This window comes from Fulmarus glacialis, unplaced genomic scaffold (assembly GCF_000690835.1).
Source record: "Fulmarus glacialis isolate BGI_N327 unplaced genomic scaffold, ASM69083v1 scaffold18508, whole genome shotgun sequence".
Taxonomy (NCBI): domain Eukaryota; kingdom Metazoa; phylum Chordata; class Aves; order Procellariiformes; family Procellariidae; genus Fulmarus; species Fulmarus glacialis.
The window spans coordinates 9,169-33,296 of NW_009227770.1; the positions used below are offsets into that span (position 1 = coordinate 9,169).

General features: G+C 42.3%; 1 protein-coding gene across 1 annotated transcript; it reads left to right on the forward strand.

Annotated features, from left to right (window-relative positions):
* Positions 1–9,075: 9,075 nt before the first annotated feature.
* Positions 9,076–22,764, forward strand: MYH11 (myosin, heavy chain 11, smooth muscle; the record flags this gene model as incomplete). Its single annotated transcript, XM_009583276.1, has 3 exons — positions 9,076–9,417; positions 14,169–14,325; positions 22,737–22,764. Coding segments are annotated over exons 1-3 (527 nt in total), but the record flags the coding sequence as incomplete, so codon positions are not given.
* Between the last annotated feature and the right edge of the window lie 1,364 nt (positions 22,765–24,128).

Here is a 24,128-nt window from a genome sequence, read left to right on the forward strand (position 1 = left end):
GTGCAAATTCAGCAAGGAGATATTTTAAGGGCAGGCTGCTCAATACTTTATTTTTCTAGAAAAGTATTTAAAACAAACAAATTGGGGGGTTAAATAAAGCTTATTTGTGGTCACAAAGGCATTGTCCACTGGGAATCCACAGCTTTCATTTTGAGGCAACTTTGGTTTAAAAAAAAAAAAAAAAAAAAATTGAAATCCAGCTACAGGGCATAGAAAGAGAAAAGGTTTCTGCAAAGAGAATGGGTTCTATTTTTTTTTTTATTGAGAAACAAGCTAATTGTATTTGCAGTCGACTTACTGCAAATATTTTAGTTTTGTAAAATGCATCTTTGAATTGCAGTGCATATAGGTTTAGGAAAGTCCAACCAGGCGATTGTATTAGTATATTCTTACGCTAACTTTCAAGTGAAGGTTGGAAGCCACACTTACACTTAGCAGTTCCTACCCCACATGGCTCGAGAGTGCAACTATTTCAGTCCCAGAAAAATATTTTTTAGACTTTCCAGCACCATTTAACGTCACATCATATATCACCCTCCACCACTGCCTCTGTTAAACACACTACTCAGGCAGCAAGCCGGCATGTGCACATGCAGCGGTTTGCAAACCAGCCGGAATAATTTCCACTCCTTTTTAAGCTACTATTAAAATGTGCCTGGTTTTGTGAAACAGCTGCATGGGTTTAATAGGAACTTCTTAGGATAACTTTGACAAATGTTAAAATGATCATACTTTTCAGAGGATCCCCTTGCATTTCATTATTCTATATTCATTATATTCCTATTTAAAAGCTAAGTTTGCAACCAAGAAACTGAAAGGGAAAAAAAAAAAAAAAAGTGAACTACCCAGTGAGGAACTTTCTGCTAACAAGGGCAAGTTTCTTGGATTTATGTCCTGGCGATCATTTCCCCTGGCTTTGCTCCAACACAGTCACACGTGCACAAGTCAGATATGACACTGCCGCCTTTCAGCTCCTGGGAGGGCTTTGCATGGCTGCCTGGCAGCCCCACACCTCGCGAGGCAGTGGACACTGACCCTCCACCTGGAAGGACAGGCTGCAACTGCTGGGACTGTGTGACTGTGTTGGCAAATCTGGTCTTACCCAGCTAAAGCCTGAACATGAGTCTGTACCTGATACTTCTGAAATGTTGCAGGGAGGAAATCTGGATGCTCTTCCCCTCTCTCCTCTTTGTCCAAATTTGTTCACCGCTGGCCAGAGCTGGAAGAAGGGGCTACAGGTCTGTCATACCTGCAAGTGCTGGTACTTTCACCGAGTGACAGCAGAGGTTTTCAGCCCAACCTCCCCTCATAGGTATTTTTTTAGGATGCCGAGACCAATATGAGCCTCATCCATCTTCCCCAGGAGGGCTTATTTTCCAGAGAAGACAGGACTGTTGATGTCAAGAGAAATTATTTCACCCAGGACTGTGCTCTGATCCTTTGGGTATACACCATATTTAGTCTGTTGCTGAGAGGGGGTTGTTTCGGTATTTTGTATTTGGCACGTTGATGGGAATTCCTAGAGGATCCTAGCTTTCCCTTTTTGGGATGTCTCCATCCACAGGTCTTACTGCACAAGGCTGTTGGCTACTAGCAGGGGAAGGAGGGGGGACAGCTGGGGACTGAAGGTTTGGGGGGTGTGAGGGAGGTTTGACGAGGACCAGATCGCTCCCTACCCCTGCAGGTCGGGCTCCCGGCGCCCTGCCCTCCTCCCCCCGGCCTGCCGCCTGCTCTTGCCACTGCATCCCGGGGACTGCTCCCCCTCGGCTATTCATCACTTCTCTTCTTCCTTTTATGGACAGAGGGAGGTATTTCTTATATATGAAAAAATATTTACAGTCCTTTCTCAGGAACTGAGCTGTGCACTGGATCACAAGAGAAACTTGGGCAAATCCGCTGGGGAGGTGGGAAATGACCCTCTTGCTCCCCAGGGGCAAAGGAGGCTTAAACCAGCCCCAGGCTCCAGATGTCACATAAACACACGGAGACCCAGAGCAACCTCCACCCACGCATCCCTGCTGTGTTAGGAAAAACCCTCCTCTCTCAAGCAACCCCTGAACTCGGGGACTTATCTTAGCTCCAGAAAAACGCACTGAGGGTGGGTGGGAAACCTCCTGTGCCGCATGGGACCGTGATCTGCCCTTTGTCCTTCTGGGGGGCCATGAGGGGCGAGGATGCTGCCAAGGCAGGAAGGAGTTAAAGGTCCGTTTGCTTGGCCAAACAGGTTCACCCCATGAAAAGAAACACCTCCGAACTTGTGAGTGAGGGGCACCCATTTCGAGTCAGGGGCACCCCTCCATGCCTTTCCGAAAGCCAGAACCAGCCAGCTTCCCTGAAGAGCGGCTCGGGGCAGGGGCGGCAGCGCAGGGGTAGGCCTGCTGGGAATGAGGTCCTTGGCTCAGGCTGTCTTTTTTAACCCAGGTACCGAGAGGATTTTCCAGCAGGACGTGGTTTCCAGGGCCCCTCCCCATTGGCAAGATTCTCCTCCTCTATATAGAGAGGCTGCAAAGGCGGCGAGGACTTGGACTGTCCCGGCTGGTGGCTGTACAGGTTCCCGACTCTCCAATTCACTCTCTGCTCCCCTAACCGGACGCCTGTGAGTACCGCGGGGCCGGAGGACCCTGCTGGGGATGGGGATGGGGGCTGGCCGCGCTTTGGGATGGAGCAGTTTGGCAAGCTAACTATCATGCTACTTCGCAAACACATTCAGGGAATTAACCTGCAGAGACCGTACGAATTAGAAATAGGAACCTATCGGACATGCTCAAATGGTTTATCCTGATTTGCGTATTACTGATTGGGTTCTGTTTAAAATGCATTAGAGACCACGCACGTTTGAAAGCGTGCACAGATGTTCTAGCCTGTTCCTTAGTCACTTCTAAAACTGCTATTGCCGAATCGAGCCTTAAAGACACTGGCTGCAGAGCACAAGTTGCGCTCCAAGCCAGCGGCAACGCAGCCCGCAAGGTGCTGCGCGCTGCCGGGTGGTGGCAGGTACCCGCTGCAATTAAGCTTCACATCTGCATTCAGTAAAGAAGAAACCTGGTAGCCTGAGCGGCTGATCTTCTTTAAGTATTTCTACTTTTTCAGTGCTAATAGAGGAACTTAGTGCACTTCCCATGCTGTTTAAAGAAAGTATAACCAAATAAAATAATTACTCTAAACAGGAAAAATGCTTAAAAATTAGAAGAAGAAATGGAAACATTTTTACAGAAATGCCTTAGCATTACATATATGTGTTTTTAATATGCTGGGAAATAAAGTTTAAGCAAAACTAATCTGATAATTCACTGAACTACACCAATTCGAGTAATTTCAAATGTGACATGCCTCTTTTTTTTAAAGGGAAAATAGAGCAACAAACTTCTAACTTTAACAAAATACTGTGAGTAAATTAAGACGACAGTAGATGGCAGTATAGAAAGCAGCTTCAGTGTCATCCCAGAAGTTCACTTGCTTCTTTCACACACGCATAAACGTACGTATGTGTAGGTGTGCATGCTCACATACATAAATGTTGATATGTGTGTGAGAGGCATATGTGTGTGCATAATTAAGAAGCAATATGAGATATTTTAAATATAAGGGAAATCAGAAGGTTTGTCGTTATTGTCTAATCCATAGGTCTCTAAAATCTTTTCTAAAATGCACTTGTTTAAAAACAAGCCCACCTTCTCTTTCACTCAAAGCTTTGCAGCTTGCAGCAAGACGCTGTGCACGGACTGACTCGCTGAACTCCCAAAGTTCCCAGTTCCCTCAAGCCACACAGAGGCTAAAACGATGAACCCCCAGAGAGCAAAGCGCTTGATTAAGGAGTCGCTTTAGTTTAGTACATGCTACTCCTCTGGCTGGATTCGCTTAGATGTAAACAAGGATTTTTATTATCTCTTTTGCAATTGACACGCTAGTCCCTAAAAGGTATTTGTTTTGAATTTGTTATCATTACATTTTTGTGGAACAGCTAGTATTGAGAAGAACATCGCCATATATGGTAGCATGCATAGATGTATGCAGAGGATCCCAACTCTTTATAATTCAGTGAGACTTATTAGTGGCAAATCTGTTGGCTTTTCTTTTAAGTATGTTAATTTTAGAAGAAGCCAAGAGCTAGAGAGAGCTTTCCAACTCGTGCAAAGTCCAGTTAGAATATGGATTATTTATGAATTCTAATGAACATGCAGAATGTGATTTACACAATAGAATGACATTTGGGGGTATTTGAAAGAGCTGGTATTTTCTAGATAAAAGGAATCTATCCCCACATGATGCAATTCAAGTCTTTTTTCCTTCTTTTCTAATTTTTAGTTTATAACACAGGTAATAACCTGGGCCAATTTCTTCGGAGTATTAAAAGAGCTATCAAGTATTTAATCAGAGTTATGTAGTAACTTGCATTAACAGAGGTGAGAAGACCTGATAGGAGACCTAGGCACTTACAGACAATTTGATTAAAGTACATGGAGAACGTATTTTAAAAAACCAACCAAACAAAAAAACCCAGCCCTATGAAATTACTGAAAATGTTCTTTCTTAAAATACAGACTTTCCCTCTTCCATGGTTGCACAACCATAAACTAGTACTGATGATACCTCCATGTTCAGATGAAAACGTCCATGATGAGAGCAAGCATTTGAGGGGTGGTGCCGGTGACCAGTGGGGAGAGGTGAAAAGCCAGGAGGGATTGCTAGCAGTGCTCGTGGCAAAGCTAACTGTGCTGGGGAACCAGTTCCCAAACGAAGATCACAAGATTAGGATTCACCCCTAGAGTTTCTTTTTTTCAAGCAATGCTCAGTTGGGTAATTCAGTTAAGTACTGGAAAAGTAAAACATAAGCAACCTGCAAAGAATATAGTCAAGAACCACTGTAGCCCGAGAAACGCAGTTTGAGTCAAGCAGCAGGTTACTGCTACACTCTTCCATCAAAAACCACTTATGAGAGCAGGACTTGGTTTCTGAATGTAATTCACATACTCGGTTATATGTTCCTTTGGTCTAACAATTATTCCCTGTACGGCTGTGATAAGCTTTTATACTGACATGCACATCCTGCAGAGGAAGGGAGAAGTGTCCTTTACCTTCTCATTAGGAAAAAAGCAGTTCCTCTGAGTTCTGACTCAGGAGGCAATTCTGCTTGGCCAATAACCTTTTAATTAAAGTGCACTTCCTGGAGGTATTTATACTTTGTCCTTGGAATAATATACTCAGGATAAACTGATTGTAAAGACAGCATTCAACTTCTGTCACTGACATGATAAGGGAAAAGACAGTGAAGATCAGCCGGATATATCTGCAGTGGGACAGCAGAAGGAGGAATAGAAAGTAAGCCGTGGAAGTATGCGTGCCCCTGCGTACGTGCACATTTGGGGTTTAGACAAGTATAACAGATGGATCCAGTCTGGAGTAATTTGGCACATTTCTAAGGCAAGAAACTTCATATAAGTAGTATTTTTGTGATTGCTTTTCCTCCTCCCTTCCTCAGGATAGCTCACCTCTGAGTATAAAAGTATTTACTCTAGTATGTGATTTGGGCTATCATCTACCTAAAAGAATGGATGAGAACCTCTTACCACTTCTTGCACAGATAAGGTATTGGTGTCTGTTTCTCTTAGCCAGCACTACAGATGAAACCCAGGAACTGGCTAAGGGGTAAATTTTGCCTTCTCAGGGAATGTTCTCAATAGGCAGTAATGAATCTTTCCCCTTGGCCCATTTCCCCAATATCAATCATGTGCTGGACCAGTGCAGTTCAATCTTGATCAGAGATGGACCAGAAGCTTTAATGCCAATTATTAATCAGAAAGCTTCAGCAGCTCATTAGTTCAGTGCATAACACCTCATTAGGACAAATCTAGTTGAGTTTGTGGAGCTTATCTTCTACCCCTTCCATTCAGAAACTGTCCTTTAATATTAATACACATTAATTAATATTCATTAATCTATTAAACTATTAATATTCATTAATCCACACTTCATAACTGCATTTCATTTTTTGCTACAGTGGTACTCAGCTGCTACTCAAACTTTATCCTCAGATTCCAGAGGATCAGTGCTGAAAAGTTCTTTTTACACAAATCCATGTTTTCTCCTCATTGTGTTTCAGAGGAGTTACAAGAGCCAGCTGAGACTGTCTATTCCCACTCTCTTGTAGGGGGTCTATTCTTACCATGTTCAAACTAGTCAAACATATTGCTTAGATCTAGAGGACAAAAACTTGTTTCTCCAAGCTCTGCAGCTCATGCCACCTCTTACACCTTCCAACCTCATCTCGTTTTCAAAAAGACTGAATTTAAATAACAAGGTGCAGAAAGTTTTACGTGCAGGAAGAAGTAGGAGAACGTAGTAGAATACAGACATGTGCAGTTTCATGCTGTAATCTGTGGAAGATGTTTTTGACCGAGCATGTAACAAGGAAAGGAACCTTCCCTCGGTCCTTGGGCAACAAGGCAGCGCAGAACTTTCGGGTCGTCCCACTGGTGACATGCTGTGTAGCAGGCCAACAGTTTTATCTTCGGTTGGGTTTTTAGGGTAGGTGGTCAGGATGATTCAGCAGTTTGATTTCCACCATCATCGTTTGTGGGCAGCCTCAAATTAGCAGGATTTGACTCTGTGAAACTCAGCTCTGCAGTTCAGTCTGATTTTTGGTGTTTCTGACAGCCATACCAAATTCCTATTGATTTGAACGTGCTGTCACTTGGCATTTAGCCACGGGCAGCACAATCCAACCTTTCTGATGCTTCAGGATGACCATATAGCTCTCTCTTCTGGGCCTAGGATGGACCGAAATCCTCCCACTCCATTGCCGCAGCAGTTCCTCCCACACTGCTGGGGCAGTGGGGTGGAGAACGTGCCTCGCCCATTGTTACCGCAGCGGGAGGAGAGCAGCCACAGCAGGCTCCCGTGGCTCCCCGAGCCCCCGGCTCCTGGAGACCCCCGGCTCCTGGAGCCGCAGCCCTGGCAACGGGGCAGCGCTCCCTTTGTTCCCCTGTCCGGCCGGCTTCGCCCTGCGGCCGCCAGCTGGAAAGCTCAGCTGGAGAGAATACCATCTCCATTATTGGAACTGTGCGGCTCTACCAGCCCTCTTGGCAACGAGGGAACATTTTCTGCCTTAATCTACACAGAGGTCAAATAGTTTCCTCTTGCAGCTCTCTTCCAAGAATCCCCTGGGAGAGAGCGAAGGGCCACATCCTACAGAGTTCCCTCGCAGAGACTCGACGGCGGTGAACACTGCGCGGGGGCCAGCGGCCACGCACAGAGCCAAGCTGTGAGGGTCTCCCTCCCGTTCACCCACACCACCACGCACATCGCGTGCTTGTGGATGACCTGGGTGAATTTTCCTGTTGAGATTTTCTAGGCAACGCTCTAGAATAGAGCACTTTTAGAGGAAAGCTGTTCTTTTTTTCAGATGAGAGAATTGTTGAGGCAGTTTAAAGAGCTGGGGCATCTAATTTCCACTGAATTTCAGTGGGATATCGTCTAACCCTTTTAGGCGCCTCTAAAATCCTAGTTTTGTTTTTGAGCTTTCTGTCACCTTCTGCATGATCCATGCTTCTCTCTCAGACCCCTCACACCGTCTGGCCTTGCAAAAAAACCATTAATCTGTGGGAAGGCTTCAGGGACAAATATTTGGAAACCAATCTCTGATACTCCCAGAGCACAGGGTGTCCATTTGGCTACATACCACAGAGCTTGGTCTTTACAAATATCGTTCTGCTTATGGGTTGATTGCTGACAACTTTAGCAGTCAGTTCTCCAAACTCCTTCAAGATTCATGTTTGTTTGAATGCTGTAAATATTAAATTCATTCTCAATAAGGAAATGAAACAGCCTCTGTCTCCTGGAGATGTTTTTCTTGGGCACACACTCTTCTCTGCTCCCCACTGTAGCTCCTCCCCAGCTCCCCTCTCTGCTCCGCTGCATGGAAGGTTTCCTGATTAGCACCGCTCTAGTCCTCTGTTTACTCCTTTCCTCATTTAGAGCTGTGTGTCCCATAGGACAGAGCAGAACACTTAAAAAAGCTCCAGCATTATCAGCAAAGCTCTTGCAGCTACATCCTAACCCCCAATGGCCAGAGCAGGGAAGAAGCTGCCTCCTCCCTCCCAGACATGGTGCAAAGCAGCCAAACCCCTCCCGTCGCTCTCACCTACGGAGCGGATACATCTGGCTGCTTCATCCAAGTGTGACTGCACGATGCTGGTTTATCCATATGCAGCTGCATTACACAGATGCATCATCCTTCCCATTTGAGCATCATGGCTCAGAGTATCAATAGCTGATGTAATTTCCAGGCTTGTTTTATTTCTTCTCTCTCTCATGTGGTAGACACTTACCCTTCATAAATGATCAGTTCCCCCTGTCTGAACCGTGGAAAGGGGATAACTCTAAATTACTTCTCCTTCACCAGCAGTACTGATAACAATTTTTTTTTTTTCTGTTTTTTCTTTTGACCTTTTTTTGATCTTATACTTCTTCAAATGAAATGGTATTAGAGTGATTGGAAATAGTTCTTTGCAAGAAAAGTTCGTTTCTGTCCTTTCTGGAACACAGCCTGGGAACTGTTCTTCTACTAATTATTTCATTATTGCACTGGTATTTCAGTATGCACCCAACAGTATTTGGGTGATGAGAAATTTTTTATGTATCTGAATTCAATTAACTTTATGATGGGCAGGAGATGAGGCCGCAGGAAGCTGGTAGTCTTGGTGCAGTCCTGAGAGTCTCATTGCACAGACATTAGTTATCCCTTACTTTTCTCCCTGATCTTCAGTACAACATAAACAAAATAAAGGGATACGCCCAGGTGTCCTCATTTGTTTTAGTGCCAGGAAGCTTTTGGTTTAGGTGATTTCATACCTACAGTGACAAAGGAAGGGGAATCCGAACACAGATACTCTAAGATATCTAAGCTGGCACCCAAAAGTATCTGCGTGGAAATGTGAGCTATGACACAGGATCTGTAGTGCTTTGGATCTACCGCATGGCAGATTTGTCAAATGTGTTTAGCCTGGAACATCTCCACATTTGCCTCCCTTTAAAGCAGAATATTTCGCTTCCTCAACAGGTGTCTACTGAGTCAAAATGGCTCAAAAATCTCTCAGCGATGATGAGAAATTCCTCTTTGTGGACAAAAACTTCATTAACAACCCACTTGCCCAGGCCGACTGGTCAGCGAAGAGACTGGTTTGGATTCCATCAGAGAAACATGGATTTGAAGCAGCAAGTATCAAGGAAGAGAAAGGGGATGAGGTGACAGTTGAACTGGCAGAAAATGGAAAGAAAGTGACACTGAGCAAGGATGACATCCAGAAGATGAACCCTCCAAAGTTCTCCAAAGTGGAGGACATGGCAGAGCTGACTTGCCTCAATGAAGCTTCAGTGCTGCACAATCTAAGGGAGAGATACTTCTCAGGCTTAATTTATGTAAGTAGAACCAACCACGCACATGGCATTTCCTGTTGCATGCTACCATGTCCCATCATGAGCAAGGTGGATCCCACCTTGGATCACCTTGGATGTCAGGGATACAGTCCTCGCATGTAACACTGCCATGCAAGTACGCACCCCTCAGCAGTGGCATCCCGAACCAAAAATGTGTTTAGTTCACTTTATTCCCCATGACTCTCCTGCTTCTTTAATAATTGCTTCTTTACTCAATTAAAAGACATGAAGGTTACTTCCCCAAAGCTTGCTAATTCTGAAAGGATATTGTTGGCTTGGAAAGTACTCTCCGATAGCTGAGCAACACCTCAGTCCTGCTGCTTTGAAATAAATCAATAGGACTTTTGAATTACTTCAATGTAAACCTGAACAAGTTTCCAGTAACTTGCAGAAAGAACATACGGAAAAGCCAAATCATGCAGTCTTTTCTCAGGCAAAACTCCCACTGAAAGGCAGCTGACGAGTTCTGATTTGGTGGGTGCTTGAGTAAAACCTTATGTTTGAATAAATGAATAAACTCACTGGAATTAAAGTGAGAGTACTCATATGCTCCAGTGTGTTACTGAACCAAAGTCATGCATCCACTAAAACATTTTTTTTTTTTAGCTTGTTGGTCAACTTACAGATCAGACAAATTATAATCTTCTCTATGTTCATGTGAATTAGGGCCAAGATTATTCTGTCTTCCAGTCCACACAAGTATATTAATATAAGCGTATTTTGACGTTAATAACCCTGTAATCTATCTGCATGAACAGTGAGCAAACTGCAGTTAGAAAGCCCAGAAAGTTTCCATGGAACGTAGCCGTTATCTTTGATTTTACATAGAGGATCCCTATGCTGTGCTGCAGAAAAAAGTAATCTACAGTCTCAATCTACGAAAATTTTACTTGCATGACAGACCACGGATGAGTGGAAGAAAGTGCAGAGCTTAAGTTACAAGGTTTTAGAAGCAGGAGTAGAGCTCTCATTATTAATATGAAGAATGCTAAATTGGAAAGTAGGAAATGAAGCAGAAAATAAGATAGTTACATAGTACAACAAAGGAACTATTTAATTGTTATGCATAACTTAAAAGAGCTAAGCTCAAGATCTTTCCTTCAGGAATGTATTAAAATGCACATCATCAAGATTCCTGAAAGAAGCTAGACTTTCCATCTTTTCAGTATTTGAGTTTATTGGATTTTAAGTTTGCAGGTGAACATATGGACCTATGTGCTATTATATCAGAACATGCAGCATTAATTACTAAAATGGAATTTGTCTGAAAATGTTCTGCGTTGTTGCAAGATCTGAAAAGAATTACTAGAATAGTGGGATAAAATGTGTGGGGTTTATTTCTGTGTTGTTGATGTCGGCAATACTCACATAGATGTTCCAGGATTCCCAATATGTTTACTTTGTGCAACTTTCACTTTCTACACGAAGAGGAAATTAATTTCAAAAAGTGGATAATGCAATTAGAAATCAAAGAATTTTTCATGGAGACATAAATGGAAGTGTATCTGAAGTTAAGTTTTCTTTCTCAAGAGACTAGATTTTAAGGTGGTAAATTAACAGTTACAAAGAAATTATTTTGACTTGTATTACAAGAAGTTATTAGTATTTTCAGTAATCAAAAACTGCTTAAAACTGTCCAGCCTTACACAGTGCTGGCCCACTAGATACTGTAATACCTCTTAAAAAAAAAAAAAAAAAATTAGGGGACATCTAAACAGAATTTGAGGTTTTGTTCTCATCCACTTGCAAAACTAACTGTAAACAACAATCTCCTGGCTTTGCCACGCAATGCCTACATTGCCTCCCTTGGAGTGCCACATATACAAAGAAAACGTGACCTTAACATTTTCCTCTTTAGAGCATCACTGACATAAATGGGGATTCCCAATTCCACTAAAGAAATAAATAATATGCCCCTTTGCCCCTTGCATTTATACTAGATATTTTTAAATAAAAAGATTCAGTGCAGAAATTCACAGAGTGACTGTGAAAAAACACCTTGGCCTTTTTCTTCATCACAGATAATTAAGAAAGAAGGGCAAGAAGTGCGTTGCCACTAACTCATGTTTCACATTGCTCAGAACAAACAGAATATGCCTTGTCCAGACACAAATTTGACCAAAAATGATTATATAAACATCAATAAAATAGCAACCCAAGTTCAGTGGATTTGAGCGTAGAGTTTCTTGTGCCTGTACTCATAGGCACTACTAATTCCGTCTTCGCCTAACAGTGCAAAATGCTTTCTTAAATACAGAAAATTATATATGCATATTAGAATCAGAAGTGGGATTCTTCTGCCCAAACTTAGGAATTTACAACATAGATGTGTGTATTTGTGCCAGTCTCTCTTAAATACCTATCAGCAGTGACTGTCCAAGGGACACACAAGCTCCGCACTCCTATGGACACTATCCCTAAGATACCTCAAACCATGTTCTGTCTCCAGACCCTCTAGGGAGGGATACGGCCGGGGGTAGACTGTGCCCCAAGGAGAATGATTTAAAGCATGGAAACTTCAAACCCCCCACTTTCAATCACATGCTTGGCCAACTGACTCGCTTATCTTCAAAACATCACATACATTACTCAGTTTTCCCCAAATCCTTGCAAAGCAGATACCTAGAACTACGATTGGTGAAACCAAGAGGTCTTGGTCAACTTTCCCGAGGTGAGAGAAGGCATCAGTCACAGTCCAGTTAGAAATGGGGATTCCTGAACTTCCTCAGCTCAGGCTTTTGCCCTGCCTTAGTAACCTGCTTCTTCTGCCTCAGGGTTAGTTCTTCAAAGGTATGTTACCGTATGCCTGAGTGTGCAAACAGCCCTGCATGTGGCAAGTCAGGCAAATGACTATAAATCTCAGGGAAGGGAGGCCTAAATAATTTCCTGAATTGGAAATTTACTCTCCTATTATTTTATTTAGTTGGTTGGGAATGATTAGTTGAGTGCATACAGTAAATCTATTTCTACTGAAAATGAAGGCCTTGCTATCCTTTCCTTAACAGCCCTGGTAGTCATTCTAGGACAAAACACTACTGCTTTCCAAGTGTATTGTCCCTGCAGCACTAAAGTTCATTTTAGAATCACAGAATCATTTAGGTTGGAAAAGACCTTTAAGATCATCAGGTTGAACCGTAAAATGAATATGAATAGAGCGCAACATACGTTTTGACACAAATAGCACAGTTTCATTCTGAACTGTTTCATTCCGGCGTCAATGAAAATCCAGCACAGTAATTATCTACTTTCCACATCAAAGGTTTTAGCTTGAGGATATTGAGAACTGGCAAAGAACTTGAGCTTGATTTTCTTGTTATCTGACTCGAGACTGTGGAAATGCAGTCACAACCTGTAATGGTAGGAGAGGTCCTCATCACCACCCAGAGCACCCCAGACGTTCTCCTGCCCAGCATGGAGCACCCAACCTGCTCCTCGCTGCTGGATGCTGATGGATGCTCTCACCGTGTTTGCTGAATACCATATAAAGCGCTCAGGCTGTGCCGAGACCGTGTTGTGCCATTTCCTATTATGGTCAGGAAAGGGAAATCCCTGTGCCCAGAGCCAAGGCTCCCAGATGCCATTTTACAGCCCTGGGCTGGGGGAACCGAGGCAGCTTGAGCCATCCTCGGGCACAGCCCTGAGAATAAGGCACGGCAGCAGCTGCACGCCACAAAGCAGTCATTCACACAGCACGGCAATAAAAAAAAGATACAGCCAAACCCACTTATGCCTAAGTTAGAAAGAGCGTAACTTCATTATTTCAGTTTTTTTAAACTGGCATGGTTTTAAAACTAACAGCCGTAGGCCAGCTTAAATATCCCAATACCCCTGCAATTATAATCCCATAGGTTTGTAACTATTTATTTTAGGGTTTCAGATTTTTTTTTTTTAATGGAAACCCTACAAACTGCTTACTTTTAGTAACTGTTTGTAATATGTGGCTCACCATCTATTATCATATGCTATTATTTCTGCTCCCAGTTCAATAGCTGGAGCTTTCCAAATTAAAAAAAATGAACAAAACCTGGATGAACAGCAATCAGCTGGTAGCCAATGTTCTTGGTTTTTTATGTACATATTTTTATATGAATACCTTAATTAAACTGTAAACAGAAACCACATTTTTCCTTAAATTTCTTACAGAAATAGTCATATAGTGAAGGCATGACTATTCTGTTAAGACATCTATTTGGAACTTGAGAAATCTTTTTTTCAAGGAATCTCATCAATCATTATTGTTATATGGTGTTCATATAATCTTTTTTACAAAGCCGCCTTCAAACATCAATCCAAGCTTCTTACCTAGGATTTCAGTTTAAAAAATTTGACACCTACCTGAGCAGAGGACATACTCTGGTATGAAAAGACACATAAAAAGAAATATTATGAAGCATTACAGTTGTTACATCACCATAGATAAGAGTGATTCACGCTGTTCTGAAAATAACTGAAGTCAAGAAGCTCTAACATCAGATCAAAGCATAGTGTTTCTATAGATTGCTAAATTCACATACTTTCTAGCAGTTTGTTTATTAGAAATAATTGTTTGTGCACTTGGAAACCACCCATACACGTACATTCAGAAATCGCTGCTTCATTTGTCACACTAGGCAGAATACAAAAGAGTGTTATTTGCTAAAACCCTGTTAGCTCAATGCAGCTGATGACTGTGTTTCCCAGACTAGACATGGCACACAATATTAATTCCGGTTTTTATTTGAATTTCCTTGCAGACTTATTCAGGTCTCTTCTGCGTGGTGATAAATCCATACAAACAGCTGCCCATTTATTCAGAGAAGATTATCGACATGTACAAGGGAAAGAAGAGGCACGAGATGCCACCCCACATCTATGCTATTGCGGACACAGCCTACAGGAGCATGCTGCAAGGTAGGCGAGTTTAATGCTGCAGTTCTTAGAAATCGCTGCACAATAACACGGGAGAAAACACCTTTAACTCCACATGTGCTCCTGCAAGAAGCACAGCCAGAAAAGATCTGTTACGGAGGGCGACACAGGCTTTCTAGAAGTTTCAGAGGAATTCTTTGGCAGGAACGGCAGTCCACAAACACTGTGACTCAAAAAGGAAAAACAATCCTTTTACCCATCTGTGTCGAGGCGTGTGGGAAGGTTTCAAAGTCAAGCAAATAGTTTTGGCAAATACGGGCATGGAAAATGCTCCCTCTCCACCAGTGGAGTAACTCTCCAAAGTTAGCTGCTAGCGCTGCTGGATCTGTCGGCGTTGCTCCTCTCTCTCTGTCTCCTAGCAAAGCAAATTCAAATAATGTTTTGGGGCTACAGTCTAATGCTAAGTTGAGATATGCTGTTTTCCAACAATAACGGCAACGAGCAGCAATGGGAAAGCAGTCAGGCCCCAAATGGTGCAAACAAAACCTTCGAAATTCACAGTGCTCTCCTCCTCCTGCAGTCACTATTGACGGACTAAGGGATTTTTGCTCTAGGGAAAAATCACAAATTTAGGGATGAAAAAGCTATAGCGATGAAGGTATGAGGCTGCAACACCTGCAGACTACAGGGACATGACCAGTTGCCATCTTGCAGAGACCTCGGGGGCTCCAGGAAACAAAGACTCTGCAAAATGCTTTGAAATTTAAATGCCCTCGTTAGGGGCCTGATCCTGCAGAAATTCTCGCCAGTAACTATGGTGCAGCAAGGTTTGCAGGCTCGGCCCTAATGCTTCAGGCTTCCCGGTTTGGAGCTTAAGGATTTAAGGGTTTAGGGCTTGTAGGTTTTAGGTCTGGCTGGGGAAAACAATAAACAGCATCTAGAAATTTCAGTTTAGCAGCTAGAGTAGTACCCGGTGTTGATTTCTTTGTAATAAATACACACATACATAGAACAGTGATTGTTACTGAGAAATTAATCCATTCAAAACCACCTTGCACTTCATCTGACTACACAAGTCACAGCATTTCTCCAGGTGCACAGCACGTTGTAATCACAAGGATTGCAGTACTCCTGTACTTGTCCTACTTGAAATATGACCCTGATGAGTTTACTAGAAGTTACAAGTAGTCAGTTTGGCATATCATAGTTAATTGCTATTTCCTAAACCAAGACTTGGACTAGACGCAGTCCTTCCCCACAATGAAAAAAAGATCATCTTACATGTGACAGGCTTGCAGGCCGTCTAAATTGCCTGACCCCAGGCAGACTTCTACTGACTGCAAATACCAACCAAATCCCTGTCATTTTGGTACAAGCACTATATATAAGCACACACACACACAAACACACCAATGGTGATTGATATCAAAGGCATCAAAACAGGTCTTTCCCCAAAAAAAAGTCCTGAGTATCATATGTACTAACCGTAATGCTAACAAAATAATCCAAATAACAAAATCCTTAGAACTTCTGAAGATTATTTACGTATTGAAGTCAATTCCCTAATTATAACTTAGGTTCCTAACTTTAGAATCTTACATTTTCAGACATACAAGTGTTCAAAATATAGTTAATTCAACTCTAAACCCAGAACACTAGGTATCTACTTTACAATATCAACCTTTTTTCTTCCTATGGCTTATATGACATTTTTTTTCTGGAGCTATTTCAGTTCTTTTATTTGAGTGCATCCCAGAAGGCAGAGCTACAGCGCGGCAGAGAGGGAGGATCAATAAAGCAACAATAAAAGGCATCCTGAAAACAGACCTTCCTCCTTACTGTAACAGCAGAGTTATTCATGAAGAGAGGCATATAAAATATGTTTAGGACTGAGGGGGCAGGTGCTTTCAGAATAACATGATTCAGTAAATACAATTTTTGATGTAACCACAGTTATAAGAAACTTACTTGGCATAAGCTCATCCCACTAAGCCACGGTCATGTATCTTTCTTCCAGATCATGTCTTGAACTCTGTGCTCTGCATCCAGCACTGTCCAGGGCTCTGAGGAGGCCCTGAAGTCAGAGCAGTCTTCTTTTCCTAAGATCCTTTATTTAAGCAGCAAGCCTTGCAGGGGAGCTCTGCAGGAAGCTTTTGGCTCCTGCAGGTCATTAGCAATGTTCTGCTCATTCAGCTGTGCAGAATATTGCTACTTGTCCCTAAAAATGGGATGGGGAAAACCAGCTAGGTAAGGGCTACAAGCTATCTGCAGGAAAGAGAAAAAAACGTAATACTACAGCCTATGCTGAAACAGGAGAATTGTTTTGGCCTGACAGTACATGAGTTTTCTGCTTGACATGAAGCTAGTATCAGCATAGATCAGCCTGATCCCAGCAGCATAAGGGTCTCTCACTCTTCCTCTCTCTGTCTCCTGTCCTTCCTAACATGCTCTCCCAGGCAGCAGTGATGCCACTGGAGCTGGCTCGCCCTTCGCTGTGGTCATTAACTGCACCTAGAACAGCCTGGGTTCAGCTGTGACTCCCAGGCTGGGTGCTGGGAGGGGGAGGCAGCAGGAGTGCATGCTTCTTTCTATTCACTTTTTTGGTGCTCATAATAATTTCCTAGCCCCACCAATTCTTGAGGAAGCTTTACGCCTCGTTATTCATGTGCCCCATTTGCAAAGAATTCTTCTTGACAGCAGAGAGGAGGGGGAGAGCCAGAAGAAAGAAAAGAGGAGGGAATAGATCAGCAGTGGAACCTTTAAGAGAATGCTCTTCCACCGCCTCCCCTCCTAACCACGCACAGCTGGCACGGCAGCCGGGGAGCAGTCCCACAAGAACTTGCATCACAAGCCCAGGACACCCACGCTTTACTTGCTTATTTAGTTGCACATGCCATTTTGGAGGCTCTCCATCTCTGAAGAGGGCCCCAGCTGGTTTTAAAGCCGTGCTTTTGTTTGTAAAAATGTACTCGTGTTTTGTGCACAAAACTAAACCAAACCTCAAAATAACTCTAGTTATTCAGCCAAATTGTATTCACATTCGAGTGGTGAAAGTGGGCGTCAACATGATTGTGTGTGTGTGCATGCAACATGTATAGACATAGAGGGTTTCGTAGTTTCTTGTAAGCATATTTGCAAATGGAATATAAACAAAAATTCTTACTCATAAACATGGATCAGGGCACTGAATGTTTTCCTTGTGAAGTTTCAGTATTGCTCCTTATCTGGGAAACTTGCATAGTTTCTTCTTGCCAAAGTACAATATATCTTAGATTCATGAGACTGAATAATTATATTCTGGTACTTCATGAGCAGGGCCACTTGGCCAAGAGCAATCAGCTTGTTCAGATGTCTTAGGGAATCTTTATCTTTCGGTGGATCAAGCCTCAGTGTCTGCAGATCGCTGGTCCTATTGCAGGCTCATCATCTGGGAATCACAGCCCTTCACATTCTCACCCTCTCCTCTGTTGGCACAAACATCCAGCAAAAAACATGAGCTGTGCACTCTGTACTCCTCCTCTGCTTTAGAGACTTACTTGCGTAGTGTATTTATTAGGGATGATGTTTAAGTCCCATCAAAGTTGTTCTGGTAATAACACTTAGCTACAGTTAACAGAAATCAGATAATTGGACTTTCTTCCAAATATGCAGAAAAGCTGACATCTCACAGGACACGGGAATTAACAGAGACGTTGGCTGGGCAGAGGTAAAATTTCCACTTGTTTCAAGTGGTTCTGAGCACCTAAAACCCTTTTACAAATCACAGTCATGCTGTCTCATGCTCAAACTGGGTGCTTGTTGAATCTACTGATTACCTCACTCATGCAGTATGATTATTGCCCAGGCACAGTCACTGATGCTCATTTCCAGCCAGAACAAGAATAAACTTCATCCACTTTAGTTTTCTTTAATCTAAAAGACTAAGAGAATATAATATTCCACGAGAGCATTTTGTGTGTATATCTGTCCCCAAGAGCTACCACACTGAACTGGGCCCCACTGACTGTCTTTACAGACAAACTAGCTGACTACTACTACTCTTAGAGACTGCGATCATAAAAAATCACCCTATGCTTCTGCACCCACCTCTCTCTCCCGTGTTTCGGATGAAGTAGCTCCCCAGTGGCACAGCTGCCACACGAAGGGCTCAACCCCCTCGTTCCAACTCTTGCACTGCCAGCACCAGTCTTCATGCAGTCATGACGCAAAACTGCCCCAGGTGAAAACCACCTCTTGCTTTTTGCTGAATTAGTTTTAAGGTGGGTCACCCCTGCCTGGGGTGCAGGGTGGCTGCATGAATGCTGGAGCAAGGAGAGGGCAGTGCAGGCCAGGGAAGAGAAGCTGGAGGTGGGTGGATGACTTCTTCTGCAGCACTGCCAGCTTCCAGTGATGATGGAGCTGAGACACCGGTCCAGTAAGGATTAGTGATTCTGCTGTCTTCTGCCCTGCTTGCAGCAAACAGCAAATAAGTGATAAACAATACAAATGTGAAAAGTCAGGTTATGTAGCAGTAGTAATAAATATAGGTTTCCATGTGGATGATTAGGCTTTTATTAAGTTCTCTGGCAGTAAATCATCATGGGGAAGATATATTATAGCTTTCTGCAGATTCAAGAAGGTTATCTATTTTCTGCAAAGCCATTTTTATGCAAGCTTGAGTTAAAGATGGAAAAACAAACAACCTGGTAGTTACTGGGAGGTATGGGAGGGAAACACAGTTCCCAAGATCTCAGAAAAGGAGGCTGCTGTGAAAAGCCATCTGTTTACTGTGTCCTCAGCAGGACTGTACAGAAATGTCCCCTTTAGGCAGTGTAGTTATTAACAAATGTAAAGAAGCAGTAAGCGAGTGTTGGAACATGGTTTCAGTCTGTTTTTTTCCTTTTATGGTAAAGCTGCCAACTTGCTGCTTCATTGTGATAAACCATCTGATTTTGTTTGTGATTAAGCAGAGCTAGCTGGTCTATCAAGAACAGAGGGGCATATGATTCTTACAAGCAATCTGGAGGTGTTTGGTGAAAAAGCTAAGCAGATTCCAGAAAAAAAAAAGAGTCAACTGCATGTTTAGGAAAGCTGGTGGGGTTTAGAATGTAAGTGTAGACCTCTATATTAAAAATTGAGGAAAAAATTAGAAAATGTCTGAAACATCTAATATAGACATAGAGGGGGTGATAGTCTTCCAGGTAGTGTAAAATTTTTTAAAAAGGCATTAACCAAAAAGATATTGGAAGCTAGAAGACATATTTTCTTACTTTTTAAGCCCCAGGAATTATGTTTAAGGAGTTTTATTCGTGCAAGTATTCTCTTCTGATAGATCTACCCACATAAAGTTGCAGACTCCCAAAATAGGGCACAGTCCTTTCTATATAGAATAAAATATTCTGGAACAGAAATAGGAGCAATCAAATGGGAGAGCCCTTGAAAGTAAATGGCACCAGTACTTGCAGCTCAAGTCATAAAAGAATAGGATCAGATTTCCTGATATAATTCATCATTACCTTTGCAATTTGTTAGAACTGCTGAAGGAAATAGAGTAACATCTGGAATTCTCCCTCCACGAATGTGAACAGGACAGCTTGTCAGCATGAGGTTTCGCAGGACAGGCTGCACAGTTCAGCCACAGGGCTGAAAGCCTCGAGACTTCATATGGCTGCCAAGCACAAGGGAAGTTAGAAGGGGATACATCCACTGACCAAGAGAGAAGCTTGCAAGAATGCCATGGGGTTGTTCACCTACAGAGAACAGGCAAATTGCATAGGTCCAATCCTGGAAGCCCTTCAGACTACAAGAGAAAGCTGAAATCAAATAAATAATTTCAATTTTCCTTCCAAGAACCCCCAAACGCCCTCAAGCAAGTTGCTGTCAGTCAGAGTCACAAAGTGCTGCTTCACCAGAAGGCATCCTTGGAGAGCCAGCAACCACCCAGCAGTCCCTGTTTTCAGTTTGAGTCCTTCCAGGACCAAAAAGCCACCATTCCCTCCATTTCCATCTTATTCCCATTTAAGCAGGATTTGTTCCCTGTACTTGCATGAGGGGCTGGGCTGATCAAGTCCAAAGAAATTCAGTAACTCAGGCTTGGCTTGCACAGCCTGTTCTCTATCCCAGAGGGCACCTGGTGCAACTTCTGACCTTCCTAATCCTTCTTCTGCTCTTACATTTCAGCAAAGCTGCCCATATGCATGCACTCATGCAAATCCCTGTGGTGGGCCAGTTTATGAGATACCTTCAGAAGGGGTTTTTCACTTACTGGGCAGTAAAAGAAGGGCAGCAATAGGCAGCAAAGAGTAGTGAGAAAATACTTGGCTTGGAGAAGACCAACTTTTTCTAATGTTCCCTGAGCTCAGAAATTCCACTGGCAACTCTGTATCAAGGAGTCACTTTTATTTTCATTATGGTATTTATGGGTTTGTGATGCAATATCAATATATGCCCATAGTTTCTATTTACACAGCAGTGTATTTTTAGCAGAAATTCTACTGTGTTCTCACTTTTTTAACTTCAAAGAAAGCCTAGCTCATATCCTGCAGTGAAAAATAAACATGGCTCACAGCTCCTCTCCTCCCAAATGTTTATGTGGAAGAGTCCTGCTGTGCTGATTGCTGACAAATATCTCCAATAGAAATGTAATGAGTCATTTTGCACCAATTTACTGAATAAAGCAGTTAAGTGGCACCATTTGCTGTGTGAGTGATCAATAAAGCAGTTAATGTTATAGCTATTGAGGACCTGGGAGTAAAACAGTTGTTTAATATCAATCCAAGCCATAGCGGAATCCTCTGCTGCTTTTCCTAGACTGGCTGTGGTCCAGGCAGCAATTACAACTTGCAAGCTTAATAGGTCGAATTTATCTCCATTAGCTTTACACAGTACAGAAAGCTTGTTTATCTCATGGTATTTATTACATACAGGGTCGGCGACAGGGGCAAGCAATCAGATAGGTAGCCCTACAAGTCACCCCACACACTGAATAAAAGGAGGAAGGAGTTCATGTCTTAACCTCTGACCAGAGGCTCCACTGGGCTAATGCTAGCTCTGCATCTGATAAATAATGCCAAACCGTACAGAAACACTTGTTTCTGCCTTAATTATCTGCCTCAAGTCTCAGATTTGTAAAGTATGCACACTTTTCAAAAATGTATTTGACCTGCCTGAGAATTTATTTTCCTAGATCAGAAGATTTTTCTACAGTCTGTACAAGGCAGTCCGTGACAGCCTCACTCAAAGGGCCAACTTCAATGCCAGGGCAGGTTGCTCAGAGCCTTGTTCAAGTCTACTTCCAAACAGCTCCAAGGATGGAGAACCACCCCTCTCTGGGCAACCTGTCCCAATGCTTGACCATTCCCACAGTGAAAAAAATTGTTCTACTTCAGAACTGATCACAGCAAACATGCTAGTCATGCATCTTTACATAGAGGGCAAATTGTAAAGACTCCCATTATCACAGACTTTTCTGCAAGTCTTGGTTCAATGGAGCATTACAACATAGTTTAGCATTGTGGAGCACATTATGAAACCTCAGTGGGTGTTCATTGTCCATCACAGCCTGAGATCAGCGACGTAAAAAATTCTGTGTAAAAGTTCTGAAGGTAAAGAGAAACTCCGACTCCAAAAGCATAAGCAGGGGGGAATCCTGCAGGAGCAGGTTATGGAGCTAGGATGTAATCCTAAACCTTGCTGCAGCATTGTTTAGGATAACACTGCAGTCCAGTGTACTGGACTCTGCTGCGCAGAAACCTCTTACGTGCCTCACATAGTGGAAATGGAGACTTTGGTCCACCTTTTTATAAAGTTTGATCCACAATGCATTTCATGGTCCTGTTCATAGTAAAAAGCATGAAGAATACTTATGTACTTGTTGACATGCTCTTGTAAAATACGTGAAGTATCTTGTTTTATCTTACTCTTCGGAGGATATCTCAGAGAAATTACTTGTCCTCTTGATAAAAGTTGTCTCTTGGTCTGAAATGAAATAGAGACTACATTATTCAGGTATTTGAACTGCTCTGCTTTCAAAATTTAAAACTTTGCATGACGAGCTTAAAACATTTTAGTTTTTGATGCCTTATCTGTCCAGACTTTGTCTCAAGTAGGCTGCTAGTCATACTTCATAAGCATAGTAAAAACTTGAGTTTCAGGTTTGAAATTTGCAATTATAATCTTCTTATAGAGAGCCTGATCTTTCTGCTGTCCTCATTACAGTTCATCTCTAATGGAATTTACAAAAAATATTTTTGAACTCTTAACCTTTTGTTCATTTTTTGTACAAAATATTTCCATTAGAGATGCTTATTTAAATGGAAGGGCAAATTAAATAAGATGTGTACCCAGTACTTTTGACTAATCATGGATTGCCAGGTTTTGGAAGGTCTAGGCTGTTCAATGTAAATCCTTATAAATGTAAGTGCTTTTGTCAGGACATAGCCATTTTCCCTAATTAATTTTCTCTTTATTCACAGATCGAGAAGACCAGTCTATCCTGTGCACGTAAGTAAACTAATCTATTTTAGTATCTCTCAATATTACAATGTCTTTCTTTATTCAAAACTGATTCAAATTCTGATGGAACTGACATATTCTCCTCACCTTCAGTAAGCTTGAACTCCTGTCCCAGTAGATTTTCCTGTTGATAAAATAAAAAGCAGTTACCAGTGCTGTAGGAAGTCTTTAATGCACAAACTTATTTCTTTAAATTGACTTCCTGAATTCAGAGATTTAAGAGGTTACAATGAACAGTTGGGGAGTGTGGTTGTAAAACTGTAGGTGTAGAAAGAACAAGGGATTTTAAGAGCTGCTTAGAGGAAGCTGAGGAACTGAGAAAAGTGAGGAACACAGAGCATCCCGGATATTTTCTGAACTGCTTTTCATTTTAGCTGTTGGTAACTCACCGTAACTTCCTAATTCTGTTGCCATTGTAGAAAAGTGCTGTTGTTTTGTGCTGTTTGCATATACTGTAGCTAGAACGGGGAAGGTTTGGTACCTCCCTGCTGGCAGTGGCCACCCCCGGAGCCTGTGCGCGAGGCAGGGCTGTGTTGGCCAAGAGGGCTTAGCAGCACCACGCGGGTTGGACCTTTCTGCAGTCTCTATGTAATCGGTTTAGGCAACAGTGAAATACCAGCTAAGACAGCCCTGTTCTGAACTCTCTGATTTTTCTGCGACCTGGCTTGCTGAAGGCCTCCTCCTTGAGTTCTGACCTGCCAGTGTTCAGATAGCACCAGCATGGAGGGTTCAGCCGTTGCATCATGGGTCAGGCAGTGATTTCATTGCCATAAGCTTCGTTGCACACAACTTACTACTCCACAAACTGAACTGGTTTTATGTTATCTGTCAAAATGTGACTGACTGAATATATATTTATACTACAGTTTTTAAAAAGCACTGCTACTGATCATCAGCCATACAGTTACTTGTGAGTGCCACCGCTGACTGGAAAACAATCATCACCTAAGAAAAAGTAAAAATTATATACTATATCTGGTACTATAAGGGCTAGCATAGCTTTGACCTCTGTTGTAACAAGATTTCATTACATGCAAATATATCAATCAAGAATCTCTCCAAAAATGCATTAATACCAAGAAGAAATCTAAAATTGATGCAATGATGACATAAACATTGACCATCACTTTCTTCCCAGGATGAAACATGGTAATGAAGACTAATTTACGATATGCATTTCCTCCTTCTATTCCTGTACTTTAGTTTATTTTTCCATTAGTAAATCTTCAGATCTTCTTTTAACTTTGGAATATTAGAATTTTTAAGAAAGGGGCTTTCTTTTGCAAATCTATGCCTTTTTGTTCATGAAAATCCATGAAAGGATCCACTTCTGACAGCTACCGTGTATATAT